Below are 20,984 nucleotides of genomic sequence, written 5' to 3'. Positions count from 1 at the left end.
CTAAATCCACACTGTTCCACACCAATTATTCCCTCTGTTCCTCTCCTAATCCTCTTAATCAATACCCTCCCATAAGCTTTCCCAGCTACACTCAACAAACTGATCCCTCTGAAACTATTATACTTAAACTTGTCCCCTTTTTCCTTGTAAAATGGAACTATACAAGCACTCCTCTAGTCAATCGGTACTCTACCCTCATTTAGACAAACATTAAATAACCTCACTAGCCAGTCCACCATCACTGTACCTCTCTTTTTAGATAATCTGCATGACACCCATCCAACCCAGGTCCCTTACCTGCTCTCATCATTTTAATAACGGCTTTCACCTCATCTCTCCTTATTTCTCCTCCATTTTCCTCCTTCATCACTGTCATTTTCTTTGTGCTTCACACTACAACTATATTTCCCGCCCTATCCTCCTTCACATTTAGCAACTCCCTAAAATACTCTGCCCATCTTCCTCTAACTGCTGTCTCTTCCATTATCATCTCTCCATCTGCACCTTTTACCTTTTCTTCTCTACTTGATTCACCTCTTCCTCTCTTAATTTCCCTCCAAAACCATTTTATTACTTTCAAACTTACCCCATTTCACATTGCTGTCCTCTTTGCCTTGTATTATATTGTGTTTTATTTCAAAGGATTACAAAGGCGGAGCATGCCGACAGGAGACCTTTTGATCCATATCTAGGTCGGATGCAAAAAAAAAAAAGAAAAAAAAAAATCATAATAATAATAAATTAAAACTATAATAATGTAAAAATAACAAATAAAATACATAAATAAATGCATAGGTATAGTTGAATAACAAACAAACAGGTAAATAGTAAATGATTATAAATTGACATATAACTAATGATAAATGAAAATCAGACAGACAAATTATAACAAAACAAAAACAAATAATATAACATAAATTATAATCATTACAGCATCTTACTTAGGTATTTATCTAAATGATTCTTAAAGCTTCGAACTGAACTACATTGCACTACCTGTGCAGGAAGTTTATTCCATTCATTAACTACACGGTTAGCAAAGTTGTTTCTACCTACTTCCAAATTGAATCTATTTCCGGACAGTTTGAGACCATTGTTTCTTGTCTGATTCTCATTCAATGTGAAAATTTGGTCACTTTTGATGTTGTCAATTCCCTTTAAAATCTTAAAGACCTGTATCAAGTCACCTCTGAGTCTACGCTTTTTTAGGGAAAACAGATTCATGTGCTTAAGTCGATTTTCGTATGATTTATTTTTGATATTTGGAATCAGTTTTGTGGCTCGCCGTTGTACTTTTTCCAGTCTGTCAATGTCTTAAATGAGATTCGGTGACCATACGGAAACAGCATATTCCAAATGTGGACGAACTAACGATTTATATAGCTTGTTAATGAGTGATGGACTTTTGAAATCAAAAGATTGCGCAATCAATCCCAGAATCTTATTTGCTTTCTCAGAGGCTGAAATACACTGCTTGGATGATTTGAGGTCGTTACTGATAATTACGCCGAGATCTTTTTCACTATACACATTTGTTAACGAATTTCCAAATAACTTGTAATCGTACTTACTGTTATTTTTACCTATGTGCATTACCTTGCATTTACTTGTGTTAAATTTCATTAGCCACTTTTCAGACCATTGCTGTAATCTATCTAAATCTTCTTGAATATCTAATTGGTTTGAGTGATCATTTGCCACCATAACTACTACACACACCTGTCCCCCTTTCCCTTGTAAAGTGCTATACAGGCACTCCTCCAGTCCTCCGGCACTCTACCCTCTCTTAAACAAACATTAAATAACTTCACCAGCCAGTCCACCATAACTGTACCTCCTTTCTTCAAACATTCTGCATGGTATCCATCCAACCCAGAAAACAAGAAAATAATGGAGACAGGAAGGCAAAAGTGAATGAAGAGAGAGTTGTAATCAAGCAATGAAGCAGTGGGAGGTAAACCGGCTTTGGCTGTCAGGACCAGCTGTTGTGGTGTTGTCTTGCTGCTTTGGTTTTGACCCAGGCAGAGGGTAGAGATATCCTATCAGCTACAAGAAGCAAAGATAAAAGGGAAAACATTTGGGTGAAGGGTGGGTGCATGCCTTGGCAATTTCCTCTTGCAAGGATGTTGGATTAATGGAGGTGTACAACCTCCCTTTACCCATTTCATCCTACACCTATTTGTTGTCCCTTCTGTCATAGTTCCTTGTGGATTAAAGGCCATCTCTGTCCCCTGTGCACTAGTTAGGTCAGAAGCAGTGAAGCATGACACAGCACCTCCATAGCTTGGTTCAACAGCCAAAGCTGGTTTAGTCCCATTGCTTCATTACATAGTCACCCATCCTGCATCCACTCGAGAATTTACAGAATAGACAAGAAGAAACTCATTGAGGCAGCATCAATTTTTTCATCCATTCTCAACCACACTCCTCTTACATTTACATTGTACCCAAAACCCCCTTCACCCCATCTATCCATTCCATTCTTGATCTTCCCCTCAAGTTCACTCTATCCACCTCTGCCAATCTTTCTTCACTTGTTCTTTCCATATGCCCAAGCCATCCCAGTATTTTTTGATTAACCTCATCTGCCACTTCTCATTTTCTCCCCCAACTCTGCCTCACTTATTTTATCCATCTTTGTAACCTCCACCAAACAACACTTCATATAAAAATTTTAGGCTCCACCTTTCTGCCTCCTTTGAAATCCAGTTCTCTGCCCCATACAGTGTAATAGTTACTATCACCCTTTGGTACAGCTTTATCTTTGCTTTCATTCCCACATATCTATTTTTCACAACTTTTCATTCCCCACACACTTTTACTTGCTTCCCCTACTCTATGATTTACTTCCATCCTCACTCTCCCATTTCATGCTACACATGATCCTAAAGTTCTTTTCTTTGTTCTACTCTCTTCCCTTTAAACTCACCTCTAGACCAATGCTGCCCACACCACCCTTATTACTTGTTACTTGTGCCTCCCATCACCTTAATTTTGTCCACATTTACTTTCAGTTTTCTGATCTCACCCTTTCAAACTCTGCCACCAGCTGCCTCAGTCTTTCCTGACTCTACTGTAAGCACATTGTCATCCAGACAACAACTAGCTTACTTCCCACTTCCTTCCACACTCACCAGCTCCAGATTCCTGGCTACCCAATTCACATACACATTGAACAACCATGGTGACATTATACAACCCTGGTGCAGCCTCACATTCACCTCCACGCCCTCATTCTCTCCATTCCTTAGTCTACCCCTCTACTATTCTCATAAAATCTTTTGACTGCCCTCAACACTGTCCCTATCCCATACATACAGCACAGCCTTTGTCAACTCTGCCATGTGCCTTCTCCAAATATGTAAAAGGCCAAAAGACATTCATACTCTTTCCCCAAAAAAACTTACATAACTGCCTTACCACAGAAATTTTATTTACACTCCCTCTTCCTTTCTCAAACTTCTCCCCAATTACTCTCCCCTAATCACCTAAATTAACACCCTCCCATACACCTTACCAGCTACACCTAGCAAACTTGATGCAATATTTGGAGCTGTGATGGTCTGAGATAAACCATACAGTTAATTTCCCATTCAAAATGGCTGAAGTTTTATGTGGTATTTTTCAGCAGTGGATTTAATGACCACATAAGTAATTATTTCATAATTTATATTTCTGAATTGTTGACAGTTTTTCCTCAAACAAGCACCATATTTTTTTAATTGAGGAATATTCTATTAATCTTAATTTCATTTACTATTACCTTGCATCCAGTTCCCACTCATAATGCTTGCTTTGTTGGTGGCATTTTGTATGTTGCACAATTTCACTTACATATAACTAACACAGCTTATTTTAATACCCTCTGTCATATTGTAATTGGACCTCTGGTTAATTGTGCTGCATCTTGATACCAGTTTTTGCATAGCCTGCATGGATTGCATCCTGAATAATTTAATCAGCTGAAAAGCAGATTCCAGAGTGAAGGGGCCCCTCATTTATTGGGAACTTGTTTCATTGTCCTTATCTTGGGTGAATAAACTTTATCTGCCAGAACAAAGTCTATGCCAGACTATTGAAAGGGTTAATGAAACTGTATAAGATTTATTACAAGACTGGGAATGGTAGGTAATTGCTCATCACTTGAAAAACATCAAAGAACCTATGAGAAATAATACCCCAGTGTAAGGGGTAACCCCATTCTCATGGCTAACTAAACATGTATTTACCATAGTTGTAGTATATGGGGTTGGAGCTGTGCTCATGAGGTCGTATCTTTGTCTTCATTAATCAAACATTGGCTTATATCTATTGATGTTGGCTTGGATGGTATCTTCTAAATCCAGTGGTACCTGCAGCTTTTTCAGAGAAAATGTACTCAATTATATTTTATTCACTAATTGTCCTCTACATACAAATTATCTAATTTGAGATCCCATCAGATCCCAGTGCCTTCTCATTCTTAGGTTCTCAAAGTTTAATCATTTCATATTCCTCCACTTTTATGTTGTTTAAAATAGCATGGTGTTCTTCACCCTTTTCTCATTCACTGCCTCTGTGGTTAATACTGATTGGAAACTTTTATTCAGTATTTCAGCTTGCAGTTTTGCTTCTTCATATATTGCTCATTCAACTTTCAACTTTGAATATTTGTATGTCAGCTTAATTTCACAAAAATATGTACCAAAAAGTTTACCCTTCCCCCTTATAAAAGCCAACCAGGTCATCCACCTCCCTATCACCCATCCAATACTAATTTATTTACCCTTTTATCTTTATGCCATGCAAATGATGACACCACGAGCATAGCTCCCTTCCCATATATTACAACCCACACTGAGTGATAAATACATGGAACAAATTAGACAACGAAACAGTATGGGCAAACACTATACAGTACTACCTCTCATTAACGGACATTAATTAGCTGTGTTTTCGGTGTTTTTGGTGCTGTTGTTTAGTGCTGTGCAATCACTATGCCACCCAAAAACCACTCCAAATCAACAGATTATTCACATCAATGGACACCGTTACCCCCTTTTAGTCCATTAATGAGAGGTAGTACTGTACAAGATTTTAAGATAAAACTTGATACGGAGAGATACAATGACGGGTCACCACGAGCATAGCTCCCTTCCTATATATTACAACTAGGTAAATACACACACACACACACACAATGGAAAAACAAGAGGACACGAAAAGAAACTAAAAAAAGATAATTACAGAAGAGATCTGAAAAAAAGAAAAATAGCTTCCCACACAGAGTGATAGATACTTGGAACAAATTAGACAAAGAAACAGTGTGTGCAAACACTATTCAAGATTATAAGAAAAAACTTGATGCTGGGAGATATAAAGACAGGTCACCACAAACATAACTCCCTCCCGTATAATACAACTAAGTACATGTAAATACAACTAGGTAAATACAGACATCCACAATAATACCAAAAGATGCCTGGCCAATTATTTGGCAGGTACAAATGCCTATGTGTCATATAATGCCCAATTATTGCACACCAGAGACTTGAAGAACAGTGTACCATGTACCACAGGGCTCAGTTCTATCCTCCACTTTCTTTAATTTGTACATGTATGATATGCCCACACCCAAAACCTCAGAAATAAAAATCTCTTCTTACACAGATGACATAACAATTACATGCAATTACTGCAACCATACCTCGACACACTTGACTCCTGGTTCACTACAAAGATTCAAAATAGCTCCAATCAAATCTACAGCCACACTTCTCACAAATTGGACTGAGCACAAATACATACCACACCTCTATATCAATAACACTAATACACATAAACCAAGATTCTTGGCATAACATACAATAAATCCATGTTATTCAAACAAACCACAAACATAAGGTCAAAATTCACACCTAGACTTAATGTGCTTAAGTCAATTGCAGGAACATTTAGACAAAAAGAAACTACTGTATTACCATTGTATATAAACAATGCATATGCTCAGTGATAAATTGTGTGAGCCCTACATGGGCCCCTAATCTCACAAAGACACATCATAAACTGTATAGACCATACAAAACAAAGCCCTAAAGACAATTACAAGCTGCACAAATACAACAACTACAGACCATTTACACCATGAAACTAAAGTCCTCAAAGTTGAGGATCACACAAACACAGCACACCCACTGCACTACATAGAACATGTACACATGCCAAGAAACACCAAAACAACCCCGAAATACCTCTATTACACAAATACTCTCTTCTGTTCTTAAACCATCCCAGTATTCATTGAGCAACTATAGAAATAACAAAGAACCATTGAGACTATATTTAATATTTACATCAGAGCCTGAAATTGTGGATAAAATTTAATACAAGACACCAATTGGGAAGTGATCACAAACTACAGTTTGAACTAAAAGAGGAAATATATATATGGGGAGAAATGAGAAACACAGAAAAGAAAGACTGATGTATAACAAGATGGATTTTGGGAAACTTAGAAAAAAAAATTCAAAAAGCAAGTTGGGAAAAATTCCTTAATGAAGAAACACAGGTGGAAGAGAAATGGATAATTTAAAAGAAAAATCTATAATGAAAGAGTGGATAAACATGTACCAAAACAAAAACAGAAAAAGGTGTCCATTAAGTGCTGGTATAACAAAAAATGTAATGATAAAAGAGACAAAGCTTGGAAAAGATGAAAAAAAAATGGAAAGTGGCAAATATTTATCAAAGAAATATGTAAAAATACACAGGGAAGAAAAAGAAACTATGAAAAAGAAATAAAAGACAAATGTAAAGCTCAACTTAAATTATTCTATAGATATGTGAATGGTAAACTAAAAAAAACAGGAAATAGTAAAAGTACATCAAGGAAATATAGAATAAAGAGGATAAAGAAATGGCTGAAATTATGAACAAACATTTCAAATTGGTGTTCACTGAAGAAAACATACATGATTGGGATGAAGTGGAGAAAGATCCCCCCCAACAAGAGAAATAATTGTGACACAGAAAGAATTAAGGAACCAAATAATGAACCTTGATGTCAGAAAATCACACAGCCCAGATGGAATTGCAAACTGGATACTAAAAGAATGTATAGATGAACTAGTAGACAAGATATACAAGATAATAGGTTACTCACTCAAAGAAGGAAAGGTACTGCAAGGCTGGAAAAATGCCAATATTGTGCCAATATATAAAGGAGAGAAACAAGGAAGACCCAACAAATTATAGACTAGTCTCCCTTACAAGTACAATAGCCAAAATTTGTGAGAAAGCTGTCAAAAGGAGCTGGACTAAACATCTGGAGAACATTATACTAAATCAGAGACAATTCTGATTTAGACAAGGAAGGTCATGTGCCACAAATCTGATCTGTTTTTATTCAAGGTTAATAGATATAATGCAAGAAGGAATGGATGGGCAGACTGTGGTTTCCTGGATTTACAAAAGGCATTTGATAAAGTACCACACAAAAAATTATGAGAACTTGAAACAACAGGAGATATACAAGGAAAACTATTGAAATAGATGGAAGATTTCTTGCATGGAAGAAAAATGAGTGTTACTCTGAGACAAAACATCTACTTGGGAAGAGATAAGTGGAGTCCCACAGGGTTCAGTACTGGCTCCAATAATGTTTGCTATATATGTAAATTACTTGGATGAAGGTATAAAATGTTATGTGAACTTCATTGCAGATGACACAAAACTACTAAAGAAAGTAAGTATGGAAAAAGATTGAACTGCTACTGAGAGAACTGAACAAGGTCTGGGAATGGAGTCAGAAGTGGGAAGTGGACTTCAACATTAAGAAATGTAGTATAATGGAATTTGGAAAAAGTAAAAGAAAAATTATATATATATATGTAAAGGGGAAAAAGCCTTGGTATATGTATGTAATAATAATAATAATAAATGTAGTATAATGGAATTTGGAAAAAGTAAAAGAAAAATTATATATATATATAATAATAATAATAATAATAATAATATCAGGGCACTATAAAATCTGTGCAAAGGAAGTAAAAAAGTTAGTTCTGAAAAGGACCCAGGAGTAATCATCACCAAAGACATGTCCTCAGACAAGCCGATAAACAAAATAGTCAGATAATCCTACAATTTGTTAAGATAAATAAAGGTGGCTTTTAGTTGAATGAGGTAATAATAAAGAAAATACTAGTCACACTGATAAGATCAAGATGTATGCAGCAACACTATCGACACCCAGTACAAAAAAGAATACAAGGAAAATAGAAAGAATCCAAAGAGTAAAGATAAAGATGTCCCCAACACTTTTAAAACTGACATATGAGCAAATATTGTCTAAACTGGAACTACTAACCCTGGAACAAAGGAGAGAAATAGGTGATCTGTTGGCCATTTACAGAATTATGAAAGGCATGGAAGTCCTTGATAGAGAAGATTGATTAAATTAGGATAGAAGAAAAACAAGGGGACATGAAAAAACTCAAAAAGGAGAGTTATAGAAGAGATATGAAAAAAAAACTTTCCACACAGTGGTGGATGTCTGAAACTAATTGGACTAAACAATGTGTACAAACACTATACATGAATTTAAGAACAAACTATATGCTGTGAGATACAAAGACAGGGCACCACAAGCATAGCTCCCCTTCCTGTATAATACAACTAGGTAAATACATAGTCTTCACATCGATTCCATCCTTAGATACCTATTTCTCATGACACTTTCCATTACCCCAAGACATTTACTTGCTTGTGATGGGTAGATGCATGTGGTGGTGGTCCTGCAAGGTGGACAGCAAAGCTACCCATCTTCAAAACCCATCAAACCCATCATCACTATCAGGAGGTGCAGCCTTGAGAAGCTAACACTCAGTCTCCAGACTGGGTACAGAACTAAAGCTGTATTTTTACACTTTTTCACAAAAGGAGAGCAGACAACCAGCAACTGCTGCCCTCCCTTTACCAGTTTCATCCAGTGACATAGAAACAGCCCCACACTTCTACAACACAGAACATTCCAAAGGTTCTTCCCAGAGAGATCTGTTAGAGGGCCCAACGACCATTGTCAGCCATTTAGGGTCTGCAGGCTTTCCACTTGATGAAACTCAAAGCAACTATTGATTTATTATTTTTCTGTCACAACATTTTAGTTGTAGTGGGAAGCGCTAAGAAAATGAGAGTGATGAGTGAGAAAAATGGAGGAGAAATAGGGCAGGATGAAGTGAAAGCAGCTGTTAAGATGATGAGAGCAGGTAAGAGCACCTGGTCTGGATGGATGCCATGCAGAATGTCTGAAGAAAGGAGGTACAGTTATGGTGGACTGGCTGGTGAGGTTATTTAATGTTTGTTTAAGAGAGGGTAGAGTGCCTGAGGACTGGAGGAGTGCCTGTAGAGTTCTGCTTTACAAGTGAAGGGGGGACAAGTGTGAGTGTAGTAGTTTCAGAGGGATCAGCTTGTTGAGTGTAGTTGGGAAGGCTTATGGGAGGGTCTTGATTGAGAGGATTAGGAGAGGAACAGAGGGAGGAATTGGTGAGGAACAGTGTGGGTTTAGGACAGGTAGAGGTTGTGTAGATCATATATTTGTGGTAAGACAGATATGTGAGACAGCTATAGGAAAAGTTAAGGATGCTTTTTGGGCTTTTATGGATCTGGAAAAGGCTTATGACAGGGTAGACAGGAAGGCAGGTACTGCAGATATATTGGATAGGAGGAAAGCTGATAAGAGCAGTCAAGAGTTTTTACGAAAGTAGTAGAGCTTGTGTTAGGATTAGAAATGGAGTGTGTGAATGGTTTGAGGTATAGGTGGGACTTCGTCAGGGATGTGTTATGTCAGCCTGGCTGTTCAATCTTTACATGGATGGGGTGGTGCAAAAGGTGAATGCAAGGGTAGTGGGTCAGGGATTGGAGATGATTAAAGAAAATGGAGAAAAGTGGGAGGTGAGCCAGTTGTTGTTTGCTGACGACACTGCGCTTGTAGCAGGATCAGAGGGATTGAGGAAATTAGTGACAGAGATTGAGGTGTGTGAAAGAAGGAAGCTGAAGATAAATGTGGGTAAAAGTAAGGTGATGAGATGTACAAGGGGAGAGAGTGACAGCAGGCTGGAAGTGAGCATTAAGGGTGAAAGACTGGAGGAAGTGGATAGTTTTAGATACTTGGGTGCGAATGTGGCAGGAAAGGGAGGAATGGGGGTGGAGGTCGAATGTAGATTGAGAGAAGCGAGTAAATGCCTTGGTGGATTGAAAAGTGTAATGAGAAATAGACATCTGGGAATGGATGCTAAAAGGTTATATGAAGGAGTGATTGTGCCAACAGCATTGTACGGGAGAGGAACATGGAACATGAGAGAGAAAGAAAGAAGGAGTTTGGATTTGTTTGAGATGAAATGTCTGAGAAGTATGATGGGGATTACTAGGCTGGATAGAGTGAGAAATGAGAAGGTGAGGAGGAGAACAGGGGTGGAAAGGGAACTGGGAGATAGGGTTGATGAAAGAATATTAGGATGGTTTGGACACATGGAAAGAATGAGTGAAGAAAGATTATTAAAAGAAGTGTGGAAGGAGTGAATATGAGGGGGCATCCTAGGATGAGATGAATGGATGGGGTGAAAGGGGCATTACAAAAGAGAGGAATGTCTGTGGAGGAAGGACGGGAGATGACAGAAGATAGGGGTGAATGGAGAGGGGTTGTGTATAGATGATGCTGTGATGCATGAGGGGGAGTGGGTGGGGGATGGGGGGTGAGGAAGCATGTATGAGAAAAAATTTGATGCAGCCCGAAGGGATTTCTCCCTGTCTTCTCCATTTCTGCATGAGGGGACAGAGAGGGGGTGTCGCCAAATTTATGAAGCGGCCTTGCTGTGGATGTGCTGTGTCTTGCGACACTGCTTATGACCCAGGGCAGTGGACAGGATGCAGGGATGACCCGTCATCCAGGAGGTGCCAAGATAAGAGGGAGGGAGGAGGGTGGAGGGGAGTGGAATATATAGGAAATGGAATGGGTGGGAGTGGTTTCTATGCCTTTTTCTTTTTGGCTACCCCCCCGTGTAGGGGGAGAAAGCCTTTGGTATATGTATGTATGTATGTACATTTTAACTCCCCTACTTATCTGTTCCCTACTACATGTGCCCCCTAAATACTTGAAACTCCACATGCCTCTCTCCTTTATGACTAACCTCCAACTCATTGCAACCCTCACCCATTGTACATCTCATCACCTCACTTTTACTTACATTTACTTTCAACTTTCTCCTATCACATACTCTCCTGTTTTGTCACTACCTGCCTTAGCCCTACCATCCAACCACTAGTGCAGTGTCATCAGCAGACAACTGGATCACCACCTACGTCTCTCCTGTTTTGTCACTACCTGCCTTAGCCCCACCATCCAACCACTAGTGCAGTGTCATCAGCAGACAACTGGATCACCACCTACTTCTCTCCACTCTTTCTCCAGTACCCTGCCCATCACCACCTTATACCTCCCACACCATCCCATCCATGTACACATTGAAGAATCATTGTGGCAATACACAAGCCTGACACAGCACCACCTTCCTAACCTCTTCCACATGCAACAAATATCTGAAATGCTCAACCTATCTTTCCCTTACTGCCTTTACTTCCTTTAATATCTGCCCTTCAGCACCCTCTACTGTTCCTCACGACCTGACTCCCCCTGCTTTCTTCACTTCCTTCCATAACACCCTTATTCTTTTCAAAATTTTCTGTCAAACTCCTAACCCCACACTACATCAGCACTACTCTATATCTCCCTCACTTTTTCTTATTTTTCTTCTCACTTCTTGTATGTCTCATATGCTTCTATAGTTTTACCCTATTCTTCTCTTCCACCAACACTTTCACCACTTTCTTCCATCATTTTCTTCCTCTCCTTTTATCCCCTCCCATCCTCCTTATATACCATTTTTTGCACTCTTTATTACTTCCCCTTGAAATTTACTTAATCTCCTCTACACCTCCCACTGTTCTCTGGTATTCTATTATCATCTGTGTTTGTCATTCACTTTGTTTACTCTCACCACATCTCTATCTCCCTTTTCATTCCTACTTACTGCTGCATTTTTCCTTTTTCCCCCCCATCATCTTCCACTTTTCCTCCATTCTCAATTTCTCTTCTACCAAAGAATGATCTGACAATCTCACACTCCCCAGAAAACATGAGCACCTAGAACTCTCCTGGTATTCTTTTCTCTCCCATATAGTTGTTACACACCTGAGAAACCCAGTGATGCAATTCTTTTATCCCCACTGTACATATCATATATAGCCTTTTCAACATCTTTTCCCCTTTTCTGTAGCATGCTTGAAATTTTGGACTCTTAATGCAGTGAATTCTATAATAAAATAGGGACACTTTTCTGATTTGAGCGACTTCATGTGTGAGTGTAGGAAAAGTAAAGCAAGATTTGACCCCTTCAGCATGGTGGCATGATGTTTGTTTTATTCTGGTTAATATTTGATTATTGTATTCAGCTGATTAACATAACTCACCAGCCATTAGAGAATGTCAATTCTCATAATGATGTAATTGGGAAACTTTTTTTTTTATCAAGTCCCTTTGGGATTTTGTTGTCAAAGATGCTTGTGTGTAATATTAAGCTGTTGCTGTTCTGTTGTGTGGCTAGATTTTTAGTCAATATATTCATGTGTGAAACTTTCCTGTAAAGCAAATTACACTAATGTTCTCAGAGTGAATGAAGGTGAATATTTGTTCAGAAATATGATTGGTGCTCCAGTTGAGAAGTTACAGTGCACATTCTGAAGTTTTAAGATAGTGGCATGCTTCATTGATTTTATTTAATTTATTGTATTTATTAAGGCAGATCCTTGGCCCCATTTTTGCAATTATCCATCAGGGTATACCCATCAGTTAAATTAAATCATATGTCATTAATATCAAACAAATCATTTAGTGTGCCAACATGTTGAAGGAGTTAAGGGGTCTCTCAAAAAGAGTAAATAGATAGCAGCATTCATGAAATGTTTGCATATCAATCCCAGATTGAGCACAGTATAATTATATGCTTTTGACTTGGTGGTAGATCTGTAAAAAATTTCAACACTTGTATTGTACTGCAGTGTACTCAGGTGCTGCAGTGGACTTACTGGGTGGAGGTCTGGAATCACTGCTGGGTGGAAATGATTCACCAGCTGCACCTGGAACAGGAGCACCAGCAGCAGCAGCAGCAGCAGCAGCAGGAGCAGCACCTGCAGGTGGAGCTGCAGGTACTACATCAACGGCAGGTGAGTTTATGCCACTGGATATAGATTTCAGTTTCTTAAGAAATTGTATATATCACAGGTGAGAATGCCCATGTAAGGCACAGTAGGGAACTACCTTTCTTATTCTTTATGCCTTACCAAAGGAATAGAAAACGACAAAGAAGGTAGGAAACATTTAGTAATATTCTGAAAATAATTCCCGTACTGGGGTGTTGACTGCATGGTAACATGCAGTCAATACTTTAGGGATTGTTTTGGGGCAACCCTACGGACCAGAGCCACATATCATTCATCTATGTTAGTATTCTCAACTCATAAAGGAATGATGATACTTTTACTAACTTTTATATACTGACAATAATGTTAATGCTATAGTGAAACTGAAGCATGAAGGTTCGTTGTTGTTTTTTTGCCATAATACAAATATTTTTATTTTGTATGTGTTTATACATGCTTAAACACTCATAATTTTGTGGTGTTTGTTGTCTTTGACAGGTTTACTAGGTGACATATTTGGGATGGGTGCAGCCCCAAGTACTTTCTTTGTACCACCCAAACAAGTGTGGCTTCCTGCAGCACGAGGAAAAGGACTTGAGGTCTTAGGAACCTTCAGCAGAAAGTGAGTTTACAGCAGGACTATCATGATTTTATATATATATATAATACATACATATATACATATGTATATACACATGTTGATCGTCAGTGACAACATGCATAAATTGGAGCTTCTGAGAAATACTTTAAAAACGGAATGTCTTAACAGTGCTGCAGTTACAGAATACCTAGGGTGTGATATATGGGAGGGGGAGTGCTCATGGATACCCAAAAGGGCTCAGTTACAACGTAAATAGTGTGTAATTGAAGCAAAATGGAAGAAAATGATGATGTGCCAGAGAAACCCCAAGATGGTCCATCATGATGTAATGTAAACATGTACCCAGAGCCATCTACCAGTGCAAGAGCTCAGCAAAATGTAAACATAGGTTTCAGATCACTGAGAGGCACGAAAAGGTTCTTATTTGACAATGGCAATGAGGGTAATTTTTCTGGATTCAGTGGGTACAAAAGGAGACTTTTTAGTAGAATTCTAGACATATAGAGGGACATGAAAAATGTGAACGAATCATGGAAGCAAGAAACTATTGATCTATTGAAGACCAATAAAGACAAACAAGGAAGTGACTTATAAAAGTAAACACTGAAATAAAAGAAGAGTTAAGTGCACTAAAAAAAAGAACTGGCCAAGTTAAAATGTGAAAACGAGAGGTTGAAAAATAATGAAAAAGCAAATAACGAGACCATAAGGAATGGATAAAAGCAGTGACCATGGAAGTGGGAAAAAGCATAGAAGATGATGATTTGGAACAACTCAGGAATGATTGGAAAAAAGACAAAGAAGATAAGGTAATTTTTAAAGAAATAGTTCATCAACAAATGAAGAAGGCTGAAGATGCGGTCATTAAGATAATTAAGGAAAAAGAAAACCTAGTAAGAGATTCAGTAAACAAACAAAAAAAAAATGTATAGTGATATATGGTCTAAAGGGAAAACATAACCCAAATTGGTTCCTGAGAGACAAGAGGACAAAGAATTGGCAAGAAATGTTCTCAAAATAGTACAAGATAAAGGACAAGAAATATAAAAGGAAATAGAGGAAGTGCACAGAATGGGTAAATATGCAGAAGGAAAAGGAAAAAGTCGACCACTAAAGATCAAATTAAGGTCACAAATGGCAGGAGAAGAAATCTAAGCAAGAATAGGAAAATTAGCAAGAAACAAAAATTAAAAAAATATATGGATAGAAAGAGACATGAATAATGAGGAAAGAGAATTAAGACATTAAGAAATTAGGCTAATGAAAAAAACAAGAAAATAATGGAGACCGAGATAACACAGTTCTATTGGAGACTGAAAAATTAGTATATTAAAAAAGAAAAGAAAAATCAGAGAACAAGATGGAGGGAATAGAAAATTAGAATTAGCTTATACTAATATAGATGGATTAATCTCAGGATTAAATGAATTAAATGATTACCTGTCAGAAGCTAAACCAGATGTAATAGGAAATGTGGAGACAATATAGATGGATTAATCTCAGGATTAAATGAACCAAATGATTACCTGTCAGAAGCTAAACCAGATGTAATAGGAATTGTGGAGACAAAATTAAGGGGTCCACTAGTACCAGTGTTGGACATAAGATTATATAATCACTGGCTTAGAAATAGGGAGGAGAAACAAGGTGGAGTCATGTTCCGGGTTAAAAAAAAAATTAAAAGTGACAAAAGTTACATATGGTGAGAACAGGGTGGAGATGATCACAATAAGTGTTGAAGAGAGTGACATTAAAAGCAGAAAGTTTGCATTGATTTATGTGCCCCCAAAAATGGGTCTTGGAGAGTGATTATTCCAAAATGTTAGATGATATGAGATCTTCATGAAACAAGATGCTGAAGGATGGGAGTAATGCGGTACTCATGGGAGATTTTAATTGCAAAGAAATATGTTGGGAAGACATGACAGTGAAAAGTGGAGAGGATCAATGGGGAAATGTGTTACTCGATCTTACTATAGAACATACAATGACACAATAGGTAAAAGAAAACACAAGATTTAGAAATAATGAACTGTCAAGACTAGATTTGTTATTTATGTGAGAACCTGAAATAGTACACAGAATTGAATACAAGACATGAATTGTGAAGTGACCACATACTACTGAAGTTATATATTATATATATATACATACATATACCAAAGGCTTTTTCCCCCTACACGGGGATAGCCAAAAAGAAAAAGGCATAGAAACCACTCCCACCCATTCCATTTCCTATATATTCCACCCCCCTCCCTCCCTCTTGGCACCTCCTGGATGACGAGTCATCCCTGCAACCTGTCCACTGCCCTGGGTTAGAAGTGTTGGCCTTGTATCTAAGGTCCAAACATATGAATAAGTGTAGCAAGAGTGGAACATGGTAGCGATACTGGCTTGAGGTTTGAGCGGCGTTTGGAGGCTTAAGAGAAAAACGGAAGAGCAGCATAGCTCTCTCTGGTCTTCGTCTTCTTTATTTTGTGACAGGAGGTGTTTATATACATGGCTTGTGGCTAGGTTGCCGACAAGATATTATTTATTTACAAGGTGCTGTTTCAGCAAATAATAGAGGTCAGGAAATGTTTTTGAATATTATACAATTTGCATATACATATGTACAATGTTATACAACCACTCCTCGTTTAACCACCTACTTGGTTAACGACAATGCAGAGTAACGACGGGCTTTATGACAGACCAATATTCATTTAACGTAAATCTCCTGAAGTTACGACGTCGTGTACGATAAGTTGGCTGAGGCAAATTTGTATGGTGTTATAAATGAACTTGTACGGTGGATATTAGCTGTGAGGTAAAGTGTTCTGAAGCTTAGGTCTACTTTACCATCCTGAAGCTGCAAAAGCTACCTGGGGTACAGTATATACCGGTATTGGTAAATTTTTAGTTTCAACCATGGGCGCAATATAGCAATAGAAAATTAATTATTAATTTTGTAAATTATAATGTATCAATGTAATATGCAATTTTGTGAGTGTAAATAAAAAAACAAAAAAGGTGCTAAAACAGATTTCGTAAGTAACGAAGTCGTGTCGGACAAATAGTACGCCATGTTTGTTTTGATAGATGCCGACGTCAAAGAAATGAAAGGATGATAAGTTTGTCTAACCTAAACTAAACTAACTTAACCTAACCTGTGTTTAATAAATCATTACCTACAAATTAAATGTCATCCAGTTCGTCCTCGTTGTCGTCGTCATGAGAGATGTTGGCAGGCTTTTCAACCACTCTCTCAGCTTGCGGGGTATACAAAGTACCTGGCGAGGTACTGTCGGAAGTACCGAGGCCGTCAATTGACAGACGACAAGATGGCGTCCCGATCCTATGCTACCGACTTCGTTCATTAGCATATTTGCTAGTAGCAAGGTATCTTTTATTTTCATTTCCGCCCACAAAATTGCATATTACGTTGATACATTTTAATTTACAAAATTAATAATTAATTTTCTATTGCTATATTGCGCCCATGGTCGAAACTAAAAAAATACCCCGGTATTTAATATGGAATGTCAGCATATGCGGATATGGTGATACACAGTAATTTCAGGAACCTAACCACCGCGTTATTTGAGGGCTTTCTGTACTATCAAAACAGTAAATAAAGCTTTAATGTACTGTATAAAAGAGGGAAAATACACAAAAATAAAGATACATGTATTGCTGGACATTGTACATACAGTACATGTACGTATATACTGTCGCTTAATGACCAATTTGGTTAATGATGGCGATGCTGGTCCGAATTGTCGTCATTAAACGAGGAGTGGTTGTAGTTTGTCCGAGGTTTTGGACAGGACGGACATATCCTTTAGGAAAATAGATTTTAGTATAAATGGAAATATCGCTTGGGTTGGTGAGGTGTCGATACCGGCGTCCAGCTGCTGGTCTGGAAGGTTGACGTCCTGGTCCGAACAATAGTGAGTTGACTGCAGATGACTGTGAGATGACTCTTTCCATGAAAATGCGAGGTCGACTACCCTTTGACTCCTATATGCACCAAAATTCATATATGCGTGCTGATAGATGTGTAGAAGCAGTAGATGAAGAACTATGAGATTTTGGTAGTAGATTACATCTTCTAGGAGGTCTAGACGTTCAACGGTTGCTCGGCATACACTACTAGTGTCCGTCCTCATGACACCTTCTTGAGATTGGAAATCCACATAGGCTTGGTGCACAAACTGTTTAGGAGATAGAAGAAAGAGGGGTGTGCCTAGGTGAAGGGGTTGACCTTCCCTGAGTGGCAATGGTGATCTGCACAGATAGAAGGGAGATACTTGGTTATGGCATGATAAGATGAACATGAATGATAAATATTGGTTTTGGAAATAGATGCCTGGATTTTTGTTGGGGCTAAAGAAACTTGTACAATTCTATTTCTGAGGCTATAACGAGGTGTAGGGATCAGTGGAGTGGTAGAGGTGTTTGTGTCAAGAGTCTCAGTTGTGTCTGGTGGTTGTGCGAGAGGCGGAGAAGGAATAGTCCATGTCAAGACCTCTGAGGAACTAGTTTGATATTATCTAAATGTAGGATAGCATCTGTGAGTTCTCATAGGTTGAGAGCTTTAATTTTATTGTGCGGGAGTGTGTCGATGACCCGGAAGGGACCAAGGAATTTGGGTGGAAGTTTTGATGTGGGTTGGTGGTTGTTGTTGTATATAATGTCACCTACAGAAACTTTACAATCTCTAGAGTGAGCGTTCTTCAACCTAATCATATCTGCTTTGGAGAGAGTCAGTGACTTATGTACTCTCTTGAAAAGAGTGTTGAAATTATTCAGAGTTATCTTGACATAATCGTTGAAATCATACACGGGGGTTGTGACGTGAGCAGGTCATATGTCATTTTCTTGTCTGACCCGAACAAAACAAAATGAAGTGATTCTGAGATTGATCTATTGATTGCACTGTTTATGCAGGCTTGTATCATGGGTATGTGTTCATCCCAAGATGAGTGTATGTCTGTGGCAAGGTGTCTGAGTGTGTTGAGGATCTTCCGATTTTGTCGTTCAACAAGTCCATTGGAGCTGGGGTGGTATGGTGTGGTGTTACACTTTGTAATGTTGAACTGTTGGCAGATGTTGGTGAGAATGTCGTTATTGAATTCAGTGCCGTTGTCTGAGATGAGTGTTTTTGGTGTGGTGTATGGGCAGATGACATTGTTGATGATTGTCTGAGCTACACTTTTGGCTGTCTTGTCCGCTTAAGGAGAGAGGATGCAGAAACGAGAGAAATGGTTGATGCATACGAAGAGGTACTGGTTTCTGTTTGAGGTGAGTGGTAGTTTTAGTAAGTCAATGGCAATGGTTTCAAAAGGTCTGGAAGGTGTTGGGTAATTGTGGATTGGTACCTGACCGCTAATGTGACCTTTATTAGCTATGCATGAATGGCATGCATGAATGTATTTACCTAGTTGTATTTTGCGGGAAGGGGAGCTATGCTCGTGATGTCCCGCCATTGTATCTCGCAGTGTCTAATTTGTTTTTAAACTCATGAATGGTTTTTGCGCATACTATTTCATTATCCAGTTTGTTCCAAGTGTCCAAAACTCTATGTGGAAAACTGTTTTTCTTCAGTTCTCTTCTATAGCTATGTTTTTTTATTTTCTTTCCATGTCCTCTTGTGTTTCTTTTGTCCCAGTTAAGTAAGTTCTCTCTATCAAGTATCTCTGTGCCTTTCATGATTCTGTAGATGGTCAATAGGTCACCTCTCTCTCTTCTTTGCTCCAGTGTCGGTAACTCCAGTTTAGCCAATCTCTCCTCGTATGATAGGTTTGCAAGTGCAGGTGCCATTTTTGTAGCTGCTCTTTGGATTCTTTCTATCTTCTTTATATTCTTTTTGGTACTGGGGGACCACAATGTCGCCGCATACTCTAATCTAGGCCTTATCAATGTAACCAATATTTTTTTTTATCGTGTCTTCGTCCAAGTATGTAAATGCCACTTTTATTGATCTTAGCAAGTTGTAAGTCTCCCCGACAATTTTGTTAATCTGTATATCATAGGACAAGTCGTTCGTGATAATTACACCCAAATCTTTTTCGGATCCTACTTTCTTTACTTCCTTGGTTCCAAATGTATATTTTCCTGATATTCTGTTTTTGCTTTTTCCAAACTCCATTATGCTACACTTCTTAGTATTAAAGTCCACTTCCCATTTCTGACTCCAGTTCCATACCCTATTTAGGTCTTCTTGCAGTGCTTCACAGTCCTCATCAGTTTCTACTTTCCTTAACAGTTTGGCGTCATCAGCAAAGAAGCTCATGTAACAGTTCACGTCCTCGTCCATGTCATTCATATAGATAGCAAACATTATTGGTGCCAGTACAGATCCTTGCGGTACTCCACTGATCACCTCTTTCCAATCTGAATATTTTTCTCTGAGCACTACTCTCATCTTTCTACCAGTCAGAAAGTCCTCCATCCATTTTAGTAGGTTTCCTTGTATTCCTCGTATGTGTTCCAGTTTTTTTAGTAGTTTTCTGTGTGGTACTTTGTCAAAGGCTTTTTGCAAGTCTAGGAATGCACAATCAGCCCATCCATTTCTTTCTTGCACTATGTCTATTAGTCTTGAGTAAAAGCATATTAAGTTTGTGTGTATGTCTGTGCATGGTGGGCCAGAAGTATGTCAATCTGGCTTGTGATAAACATTTGTCTTTTCTGCAATGTCCTGCTAGTGGAGAATCATGAAAAATGTGAAGAACTTCTGGAACAAGTGCTGTAGGAACGACTAATTGTGTAACTGTGCAGTTTGGTTCATTTTTGTTTGTGAGTAGTGTGGTGTGGTAGAGAACCTGATCAAGTAATTGTCTATGTTGGGCAGAAAATTGTCTGTATTTGTAGTGGCACCTGAGTTGAGGTAGTGACAGAGTTTGGGAGTGTAGTTAGGAGGTTCTCAGGAGTAAAGAGAGAACGAGGGAGAGAAGGGGTGACTATACTAACAAGTGAAGAGGTAGGTAATTATGTAGTGGAGTGGAAGGAGGTTTCTTCAAGGTTAATGTGGATGAAAGTGAAGCTGGGAAGGGAGATGTGGGTTTTTGTTAGTGTATATGGGCATGGTAGTGAGAAGAGCATAGAGGAAAGGGAGGCTTTTTGGATGGTTTTAAGTGAATGCATAGAGAAATTAGGAAGAAATGCCAAT

At 38.4% G+C, this 20,984-nt stretch overlaps 1 protein-coding gene across 7 annotated transcripts in view; it reads left to right on the top strand.

The window, feature by feature from the left end:
- Window positions 1-20,984, top strand: part of AP-1-2beta (adaptor protein complex 1/2, beta subunit) — a 166,237-nt gene that overhangs the window by 109,700 nt on the left and 35,553 nt on the right. For 4 of the 7 annotated variants that reach the window (XM_076210262.1, XM_076210259.1, XM_076210261.1 and 1 more), the window contains exons 14-16: window positions 13,090-13,254; window positions 13,377-13,397; window positions 13,729-13,852. In XM_076210262.1, coding sequence (XP_076066377.1) covers window positions 13,090-13,254; window positions 13,377-13,397; window positions 13,729-13,852 — 310 coding nt within the window. The remainder of the gene's footprint in view (window positions 1-13,089; window positions 13,255-13,376; window positions 13,398-13,728; window positions 13,853-20,984) is intronic. The other 3 variants (XM_076210263.1, XM_076210265.1, XM_076210264.1) reach the window with 3 other exon arrangements.

Source organism: Oratosquilla oratoria, chromosome 27, assembly GCF_046742065.1.
Source record: "Oratosquilla oratoria isolate Oo_2021 chromosome 27, ASM4674206v1, whole genome shotgun sequence".
NCBI lineage: Eukaryota > Metazoa > Arthropoda > Malacostraca > Stomatopoda > Squillidae > Oratosquilla > Oratosquilla oratoria.
The sequence above is the reverse complement of the archived record's forward strand: the minus strand, read 5'-3'. Positions and strand labels throughout refer to the sequence as shown.